This window comes from Cyphomyrmex costatus, unplaced genomic scaffold (assembly GCF_001594065.2).
Source record: "Cyphomyrmex costatus isolate MS0001 unplaced genomic scaffold, Ccosl1.0 scaffold17, whole genome shotgun sequence".
Taxonomy (NCBI): Eukaryota; Metazoa; Arthropoda; class Insecta; order Hymenoptera; family Formicidae; genus Cyphomyrmex; species Cyphomyrmex costatus.
In genome coordinates this window covers 939,140-950,374 of record NW_017275715.1, presented here as the reverse complement: position 1 = coordinate 950,374, position 11,235 = coordinate 939,140, and the positions used below count along the sequence as shown (strand labels likewise).

The 11,235-nt window shown below is 31.4% G+C and overlaps 1 protein-coding gene across 1 annotated transcript; it reads right to left on the bottom strand.

Annotated features, from left to right (window-relative positions):
- Positions 1-245: 245 nt before the first annotated feature.
- Positions 246-5,115, bottom strand: LOC108771916 (synaptic vesicle glycoprotein 2C). The gene is made up of 11 exons (XM_018537331.1): positions 4,594-5,115; positions 4,252-4,308; positions 3,920-4,081; positions 3,673-3,835; positions 3,203-3,324; positions 2,876-3,114; positions 2,422-2,648; positions 1,676-1,893; positions 826-985; positions 620-747; positions 246-467 (listed from the first exon to the last, which is right to left on the bottom strand). The coding sequence occupies exons 1-11, from the start codon at positions 4,595-4,597 to the stop codon at positions 412-414; spliced, it is 1,536 nt and encodes a 511-aa protein (XP_018392833.1). The 5' UTR covers positions 4,598-5,115; the 3' UTR covers positions 246-411.
- Between the last annotated feature and the right edge of the window lie 6,120 nt (positions 5,116-11,235).

The window sequence follows — 11,235 nt, the reverse complement described above, 5'->3', positions numbered from 1 at the left end:
TGTGTTCGGAAATTTTACTCGAATGACATGTGTATTATTATTTTTTTTTATTCTTATTGTTCACTCTGTGTTGAACAAGGAAAAATGCTTTTCACGAAAAATTGCTAATAAACGTTATATTGTTTATAATAAAGAAGTTGTGTCTGTGTGAGGCTTTTCAGTTTATTCACTTTTCATTTTCCTTTCCTACATAGTATTATATAATATACATATATAATTATATATATTACTTTTCGACTGTTTGAGCATTATCTTTAAAGGCGAGGTATAAATAAGCTCACATTTTTTTAGTAAATTAATTTATTAATAAATACAACGAGTAATGCGAGAGAAGAGAGAGAGAGAGAGTAGTCTAAGGCACAGATTCTTCAAGTCGTTCGAACGATATGGAAGAAAGTTCTCTCTCTTCAGCTAATCCAACGTATCTTTCCCAGTCCTTGGCAGTAAAAACGAGAAGAAACCGCAGGCTGAAAATCAATCGAGTTATATTACATTCGAGTGGATTAAACTATGTTTCCTATATCTCATACTCATTGAAATCCAAACCAAATCTTATTCATCTCGCAAATTGAAAATCTTACAGACTTAACTAAACAGACTTTACTAAAAATATTCTTACCGAAGAGAAACGCGGCGAACAGTATGATAGGAATAACGCAGGCTAAATCGATCAGATAACCGAACACCAGATTGCCGACCAGGGCACCTAGACGACCCATCGTCAGTGATAGAGCTGCGGCCATCACTCTGTAATGTGTTATATGATATCGGATTAATCAATCTTGAATCAAAGAAGTTCAGGAACTCGAATCGTATTTTGTTCACCTGAGATTCGTCGGGAACATGTCGACGATCACGCAGTAGACTAGAGAGATCCCGAGGGACGTGAGAGCCTCGAACACGCACGAGAGCACCAGGTTCTGCATCGAGTTCACCACGTAATAGAAACCAACCGTCACTGCGCCGGAGACTACCAGCGAAAAGACTGAAAGCACAAGCATCTCGTATAGTTCTATTAGAATGTAATTGAAGTTTAATTATATATCGCTCTTTTGCTTCAAAATAAATTTAAAAAAATATGTGATTTTCAAATTATGAATAAACTATTTAGATAAATATTACTCCATCAATTATCAACGGCGTGAATACTTAACTTTATAAAATTGTTAAAATGTCACACATAACTAAATATTTAATTAACATAAAAAAAGAATGGTTTTTAAAAAATTGTCAAAATGGTGACGACTGAAAAGGATGATTTTTTAAGAGTTGTGAAACAAAAATGACAAAAATAACAGTTCACTATATTAAGAATACATGCTTTTTGAAGATATTATTAATTTGATTATTTTTTAATAATTCTGTCAAGTTGAAAAATAGTTTTTCTTTTTTTGAGAAATTTAATTTTTCCTAATAATATTCTTATATTGTTAAATTTTTTTAGTATAAGTCACTTAGAAGTAAGAGAGCAATATTATGATCTGAAAATTTGAATCTAATTGAATGTTTAAAAATTTCATTAGACTTTAGTTATTAAAATCTAATCTAATTTTATTCTTTGAGGACTGAAATTTAATTGTATTTGTCTAGATAATTTTTATATTCTTGTAGTCCATTTTTTTCCGTTTTTTTAAATATATCTTTAGTCATTTTCTCAGGAAATGCCGTTACTCACTCAGGAAGAACTTCGCGCCCAGTTTATGCACGAAAAGGGGTAGGATGATCGAACCGGGGATGCACGCGAGGCCAATGTACACGGTGTGCAGGTAAACGGAGGGTGCAATTATCGTATCACATCCGTAAGGATCGAAGAAGGTCGTGTTGTCCGGCAAAGCGGACACTATACACACCGACGTCGTCTCACCAGGATTCGCGTGCTCGAACTGCTCGAATCTGTCGAATACAATGCAAAGATTATAGATTAGCACTGAAATATTGCAATTACATAATTGTGAAGTAAAAAAGATGCAGCTAAAAATATAGAAAGATAGAAAATAACCAGAGTTTTATGAAATTATTGGCGCGCGAAAAGAAATAAAGGAAAAAAAAAAGATGAAAGAAAGAAATTAATTTTTAATAGAATAAATTAATATTTTTTTGTGTTTTCAAATTTGGTTGCATTTACAACTAATCCAAAAAGTTCTGTCGTTTTTCCGAAATTATTACAAAGTATAATGTATTATGTATATGATGCTAAAACTCAAACAGCAGAAAATATTTTTGAGAAATATTTATTACTATTTATTTTTTGAATTGTTATATAAATATTTTATGTAATATGTATGATAAATATAAATAAATATTTCTCAAATACTTTTATTTGTGTATTTTTTATTTGGATTATATAGTGTCTCAATTTTCATAACATTTATTATAACACTTACAATAAATATTTCATATTTGTAATTTGACGAAATTTACCTGGTGAACAATTCCGGGAACCAGACCATCAAAGTGTAATAACTACTGGTGAGTCCGAATTGAATAACGCAGGCGAGTGCGGTATTGCGTAAATAGGGTGGTTTGCAGAGTGCGCTCGTCAGATCACGTATTTCCGCGAACAGAACTTTTAGATCTTTTCGCTTGTGTAGCTTTAGCGACCTGGTGCTTTTATCCTGATGTTTCGCTTTCTCTTGTAAGCACTTCACCTGAAATGGAAAAAAACAAAAAATAAATTATTTTATTTATAATTAAATTTCTTTTAGAACACACCAAAAGTATTCTCCAAATATTGGAAATGATCGACTTAAACTCACTTTTTAATTGTACTTTTAATGTAATTTGAAATATTACAAGTATTTTGGAGTCACATATAATTTATTTCATGAATAATTTTTATTAGACATATTTCATGAGAACATTAAAGCAACGTTACCGGATAGGTTTCTGGATCAGCGCCGGTGTTTTGCGAGTAAATCCACTTGAACACCTCGAGGGCAGCATCAGTTTCGCCGCACTCCAGCAGGAACTTTGGGCTCTCGGGAAAGGCAAATAGCCACAAGCCAAGCATGATTGATGGCAGAGCACAAAGCGCGACAAAGAGATTCCAGGATTTGAAATAGAACGTGTCGCTCACGATTATGAAATCCATGGGGATGATCAGCCAGGCAATTACTAAAAATTACTTCGACTTAGATGCCAGTTTCTCGAATTCCTATCTCTTAGGAAGTATATTATTGGGTATATATAGGAGTATACTTACGCGGCAAAACTATTACACCGACTGTCCAGAACATCTCCATCCAACAGAGACAGCGTTCGCGATATTTCGTGGGTTGAAATTCGCCAAGATAAGGAAAGCAAATGCCCATGGCGCCAGTTACACTGCGAAATAATCAAAACTTTTTATTACTCAAGTATTAAAATTCTTTCATATATAGAATTAAGTATATTTTAAAAAAATTTAAGGAGTGATCCTTCACATATTTAATTCAAGACGAAAACTTCATCTGACCATATTTCTGGAATGAGTTAGTTTCAAAGATACAGAACATTAAAAAAAAATTTATTGTTTATTTAAATATTTCGAAAATCGCTCGGGTATCACTATTTTGATAAAACCTTATACACAAAATTTTATCAAAACTTTGACTCACGTTGGCATTTCCTTACTGTATCATTTTACTGTAAATATATTTATTATACCATCAGAGTCTATTCTGTTACACTCACGCAAAGCCGTTGAAAAACCGGAAGACCAAAAACACCCAGAAGTATTGCATGAACGAAGACACGACACCCACGACGCCGTCCATCAGCAGAGTAGCTATTAACACGATTTTCCTGCCCTTCGTATCAGCCAGGCATCCCCATATGTACGATCCAATTAACATACCTGTAAAACATATCTCAATCAAGGCGACTTTCTCCTAATAAATAAAGTTAGCGTAGACAAACAAAAGGTGAAAGAAACACCGACCTAACATTGGAGAGGCAGTCAGCCAACCCTTTGCGGTGGAGTCCATTTCTAAGTCGCATTGCGCTGCTGGAAGTACGAACGAAAGTATCGTCACGCCGATCGCCGTGTCCATGTAAATTAGACCGCAGAGGGTCAGCAGCATGTAATGAAATCTTCCAAAACCTATGCATATCGGATTCAATAATAAGTCTAATGGATAATTGTAATTAATTGAAGATTATTTCATAAATAATCCCGCAAAAATTCTGGTTTTTACATCCCGATAACTTTCGTGAATTGTTAAAGGGTCTTTGCGTTTTAAACTGTGACTATAGGCATTTGGACTTCCTTGCCTGTTATGGTGATTGCATGCTCGAAGTCGGCACCTCCGTCTGCCAGGAAGTCGAGTCCTGCCAAAAGAAGAATAAAATATAAATATACATTTCAACTAAATTATACTCTACATTTTTAATCCAATAAATTGGAGTAGAAATCGTTAGCATAAAAAAATGGTCATATTCTATAATTTCTGAAAAAATACCTGAAATTTTTTCACATTGTAAAATATTTTATTAGCAATTGCAGAATGAAAAGTCTTAGAATATATTTCAGAATTAAATACATGTCTTCGGTCATTGGGACATTTACTTTACAACAGTATTTGTCGTAATCATTATTTAAATATTAAAACTCACCCATGGTCGCCGCTTAAATCGCTGGACGTTCTGCAGGTGCTCGCGCGCCGAAAATTCTCCTTCGTGGACGTGCCGTCGCAATGCCGTCGCTTCCTGGTGCTGCTGCTGCAGTTACCGCGATGTTGTCCTTGACGAGGGCGACGCCCCGCGTTCATTGGTGAACGGTGAACACCAAAGGTGATATCCCGTCGGCGTCGCTACAGTGAATTCCACCCCTAACGTGGGCTATCCCCTCGGGAAAACGACGTCAATTGACGGATAACAATACCAGTATAAGTATCCGCGAAGTTTCTTTCTTCGGGGAGTTCCCGTCTCTACGGAAAGAAAGACGGACGATCGACAAGTAGCTGCTTCCTTGCGCGATCGCGATCAGACGAATGATCATGGACCATGGAACGGCATCGCGCACCTTGACTTCCGGAGCAAGTCTGAGGCTGATTCGAGATAAGATATCATCCGCCTTCGTGAGAAGACAGGCTGGGGAGCTTTCGGCTTTTCTCAAAATGATAAAAAACCCACGAGACGAAAGAAAGTGGGAGATTTAAAAGTATGATAGAAGGCTTCAAATCATTTATGCCCATTTCCACTAATGCAGATTAACTTTAATCTCGGTTCAATTTGCTCTTCATCTTTTTCTAATTCTAAAAATTAGAAAAAGATGAAGAGAGATTAAAGTTAATCTGCATTGGTGGAAACAGCCATTAAACAATTAAAAAGACCTACCTAGGTCATAACATTTTGACAATTCCAATAGAGCTAATTTAAAACAATATATTAAATAAACATAAATTATTGCTCGTTGTTGATATCTTTAATTGACACATATATCTTTAATAATCGTTTAATTATTATTCCTTAAACTAAAGAAATTGAATAAGGATCTAAATTTCATGGATTTTTTATTGCATCATCGACTTGTACTGATTTCTTTTAATTGACAGAGATGTGTTTCGTAATATTCTATGTTTTTCTTAAAAATTTCTCCGTTAATTCTTGATAATTTTTTAAATTTGTGATAATTTATAAATATGTAATAAGAGTGTACGTCTGATACAGAGTAATTGTTATATTTTTTAATATTTTACACTGACAAACAAGTAATTTACGATCCCGGATACGCGGAAGTTGATGAGCACGTTGACTGTTTGACCGCTATTATTTCGTCTCAATTGCAGATAACGCCTTCGTGAAATTGTGTCATATGTGTCATTGTGTCAAGCAATATTTTATTACGTCATTAATTTACTCGAGTTTCAGTCATGATAAGAGATAAGAGATTTGCAGCATCAGACATGGTACCAAAGTTGTCTGTCATATTAATTTATTATTACACATGAATTATGAATATATTATTTATCAGTTAATAAATCTGCGGCAATATTTTCAACGTTCATCGCGCAATAAATTATTATTCATTTTTATTCGTTATTTTGCATTGTCCTTACTTACCATTTCGTAAGACAATTTTTTTAGAATTGTAAATATTGTAATCAATATATAAAGTACAATTTTTTAATTACTTTCTTAATTTATCTGTCGACAATCACAAATACATTCGTTACACGGTTTTACACCAAATTCTCTCCGAATTGTCATAATGCATATCTCGAAGATTATTTTGCGCTGAATAATATGATGCCATTGATAAAAATTGCGAGATATATGTCAAGATATTGAATAAATCAAGGTGAAAAAACCAAAAGTGACGTTTTTTACGATAAACACGATAAACAAACTTGTTTCTAAATAAAGTTTACAACATCTAAAAGTACAATTCAGAATCTTTCACACACACATAAATAAATTTTAATTCCCGTACTTACTTTTGTTAAGTTGTTTGAATTTTAGATTTTTTGTATAAATGTACAGTTCAAAAGGTTTTTAACTCAATTCACCCTAATTTACTGTAAATCCTGAAATGCTACAATTTCTAACGCCATCATTCAGTGTGAAAAAAGTTTTGAGGTATGTACTTATATTAATTTACTAACAAATAAATAAAATTGCGTAGAGAAAAAAGTACGCCATTCATGAGAATGCAACTCCTTACGCTTATAGAAGATAATAACAATTCCTGATTTCTAGTATTTAATGATACTATCATTGAGATACGTCATACGGCAAATCTGTGATGTCAAAGATATGTCGTATCTCGTATAGGGATACATGTATAGAAACTGTAGTACGAATATTTGTTCAAAGATATGACGGTAACAAATGTCGGATATAATTGAGAAAAAATACATAGATAAGTTTAAAATTTCACAAATAATTTCATAGATATTTTAATGAGGCTTTAATATAAAAGATTATTGATATAAAACTTAAACAATCTTAAATAAATAATTTAAAAATATAATTATTATATAAATTAAAAAAAACTCATTATATACTCAAGACAAGAATTATTTTTTTGGAGAATATTATATAAAATTCATTGAAGAAGCGACTTAATATAATAAACAAATAGAATTTGTTTTAATTTAATAATCTTAAAAATTATAAAAAATAAATATGCTTCCCAGGTCAAAAAAATAATGAGCTATATTTCTTATTACTATTAATAATCTTAACCGAGAGAGAGAGGGAAGTATTAAACTTACTAAGATTCAGAATATATTTTAGATACATTTAATGTTTATAATAAACTTATGAAGAATTTACGGATATATGAACTTTTGAAATTGAGTATAAATTATTACAATATATAACAATTTTTCTTTGTGTATCACGTTTTTCACGTTCGTCGTCAACATAATTTGACACGACAAATGACTTGAAAAAAAAAAAACTAGAAATTGTAAAATTTATACAAAATATCAGTAGACATCCAGACTGATTTTGATTGAATATAGCTTTTTCTTATTCATTTGTATTGATATTATAGAATTTTTACGAGCTAAGTATTAGGTTGAGGGGTGCAGGAGAATTTTCTTTTCTTTGTTTAAGTAATGTTATAATAGAAGTGATTAAAAAATTCCTATCTAGATGAAGAAAAGTCTCAAACGATTGCACTTTCGTTTTGCTGTAAATTTATTTTCAATTTTACTTGACATATTTTATTTGACAGATTTTCTTTACATTAATCTAATTGTGCTTTATTAATCGTAACATTATTTTCGAAAAGTTCAAAGCAACACGTTTGAAGAATGTGACTCGCGGCCGTATTTGTAAAACGCCAGTGTGACATTAAATGATCATAAAACAGTAGCACGTGAAAGGTGTCACTCTCCCCTATTTCTTACGTATTATTTGTCTGTCACGCTTCTCTCTTAGCAAACAGAACCTTCGTGAACGGCACTATCTGACAATCGCTTACAGCTAATAGGGAAATGTAGAGGTAGTCTACTTGTGCCTATTCATCATCCATGCGATTTAATCCCATGTTTTGTTCAAATTTTCCACGTGATAAGGCTTATGAAAACAACGATTCATCAGCACTGTCATCTCACAAATACAAAATAATTGTGGGCAATTCTATGTTCCGGAAAGCGAAGGCGTTAGCTAATCGCCTGACAAGATCAGTTTAATAAGCAACTGATGCTATTTACACAAACGATAACGCGTTCACATCAAGCCAAAAGAATTTTATGTGCGTAATATAGTCGCGATTAGATCGATTAAATGATATTAGGACAGGGGTCTAATCGTAGTAAAATTCCTATTTCAAATTGAAGACAGTTAGTCATCGTCTTCTTTTATTTTAAATGTTTCTGATACTACAGTATAAAAAAATATATTCTTTAACTCAGTCCTTGTAAAAAAATTCTCATATATCATATTATTATTTATTTTAACCAATTCACTGATGGATTCGAAATCAATACTTTGTGCTAAAACTTGTGAGAGCGAATATTTTCGTATTTTACATTAATTTTGTATTTATTTATCTATAAGGATCTTTTAGATCGTTAGTTTGGATCTTTTTGTGGATGTTTAAATTATTTGCAGTCTTTGTCAAAAATATTAGGCGCTTATATTTTTTTTTTATTTCTTTAGAATTCTTTTATCTACATTGTCATCTACTGATTAACGGTATTATAGTTTAAACGGTTCTTGGAACAAAGGATAATTTACAGTAAATGCCGTATATCTATCATTTTGAGCTAAAATTTTAAACAATGGTCAATAAGGTTAATATTTTTAGCCAAGACTTTTCCTAATAGCACATTTTATGGGATACATCCTGGGAATGTCCTTAGGGTGTTCAACGTTCTCTGGACGTTTTCAGAACGTTTCTTGGAGGTTTATTACTGTTAGGGGTATTCTATCTCGATTAAAAAGAATCGATTGATTCGATGTTGACGAACGTGTTACAGGCGCGTTGACAAACACGTGCACGGTTTTCGATTACGATCCAAAAATAAATGGCATGTAGATGTATATCGACTTATCTATATATAAATTATATTTCTCTTCCAAAGCCATTAACAAGAAATTAAGCGAAAATTAGAAAGTAAGTGTATTTCAATAATGTGAAAAAAATTATTCAAAAACAGTATTTTAATAAGACATTACCCTATATATTGGATTGGAGGGGAAGTTCTGTGTTTTGTTAGCTCAAAACTATATATATACAATATCTTCGTCAAAAATGAAAAAAATTTAAATAAAAAAAAAGATTTTAAAGCTAAAAGTTACTGCTTTCAAAAAGTTTTTATAATTTTTTAGTTCATGTGAATTTGATAATTTCTACTTATTGAAAATTACAAGCTGAAAAGAAGAAAAATTTATTTCTCTCTTTGTGGGTCTGTCATGTACCAAAACAGAATTTACAAAAATTTTCTACCATCTAAAAGCTAAAAGCTTAAAGTTTTTTCTAAAAATTGGTTTTTAAAAAATGTTCTTATGATTTTTTATTTCTGAGTTATTCGCGAGTTAAATAAAGGGATATTTTAACTTTAATTGCTCACAATTCCGTTAAAAATCTTTGCAATTAAAAAATCAGATTTTTAAAGATAAAACTTTGCTTTATCGAATGATGTAATCGCTAATTTTTTTAATGTACAATATAAAATAAAATAATACACTTAAAACATTACTTTTTACTTGTTCCTATATAGTATTCTTTTATATTGAGGAAAAAAGTGCTAAATTTTAATAAATATTAATTAGTTCGAATAATGTGAATTGAATATTTAATAAACGTAAACATATATTTATTTGATATAAGAACCATTAAATTGATTTAAAATTAGTACATTTCTTATTTAGTAAATATTTATTTCCCCTAAAATAATTAATGTTATATTATTGAAGCAATTATCTATTAAATTATACGATTCTTTTCAGTGTGGTATCACAAATTTGGCTCTTAAAAAATGTAAATTTGTAATTTATTTCAGCTTTATTTACCTCTAAATTATAATCTCCTGGAGAGGGCGACGTAACGTATGTATATATATGCTATTTATTGCTATAAAAAAATGTTGTATCTGTATTTATATATACTTTAATATGCCTAATAATAATTATATTTATAGGTATTTAAAGTGCCATTCGAAGATGTATGATATATTTATTGTCGACATAGACGGATATGTCGTGATTGCGATCGTCTAGACTTAATCAGCTACAAGAGATGATAACGTGACGAGAACTCCTTTATTCATCAATGACTTATTAATCCTGTCGATTACTAATTGCACGATGAAATAATTTTGAATAAATACAAAGTAAAATCCCAATTACTGAAATCGTTGTCTTCATAAAAGAGGAATCATGAGATTGTTCGCACTCGGGATTAAAGATCAGTTCTTATCAATCCGACTTGATTCAATTGTCATTAAAAAGGTTGCTATTTTCCGGATTATTAATTTCTATATACGGTAAACTCTCATTATATTTCTTTCGACGTTAATCCTCTATCACAATTAGATGTTGTGTTGTAACACAATATTCTTTGGTATCACAACGTATTGTGTGTACGAAAAAAGTGATTTTGTCAAAGTATCTAAAAATTTAACTGAATTTAAAAATAATTTTGGAACTCAAAATGAATATATAAAATTTTTCAGATTCAATGTAGATAAATTTTTAAATATTTTAACAAAACCACTTTTTCCATGGGATCGCATTTTGATACTGTTATATTTTTGGTGAATTTTATTTAATTTGAAGCAAAAAATTTAAATTTTCCCATAGTAAAAAATATCAACTAACAGTAACATAACATCAATGTTATTATTTCTTATATTCAACAATGTTACATACAACATGTGTTATATTAATTTATATTGTTGAGTAGGACATTATAATATTGATGTTACCATCTCTCTCTGTTAGTCGTTCACTGGGCTGCTTGTCATTCGTTATATCATGGAATTGTATACTGTTCAACAAAATGTTAACTTATCCTCCAAATTGTTTGTGAAATACATAACTGTTTTTACACTCATTTTATATATTGTACAAAAATGAAGAGAGACAAGTGCAAATACATTTCTCACCCTCTTTAGAGAAATGGTGCTGATCGAAGAAGAACGCGCGGGAGCTCTTCGGAATCGGAATAAGATACGTCGAATCGACGAGTGGGCGCGATGTTTTCTCGTGGGTGACAGCAGTCTCGTCATTCACCACTTTCGGTGGCCGCGACCCTAACTGCTTCGGGTGTGACGTGATATTTAGACGAATATGGGCCAA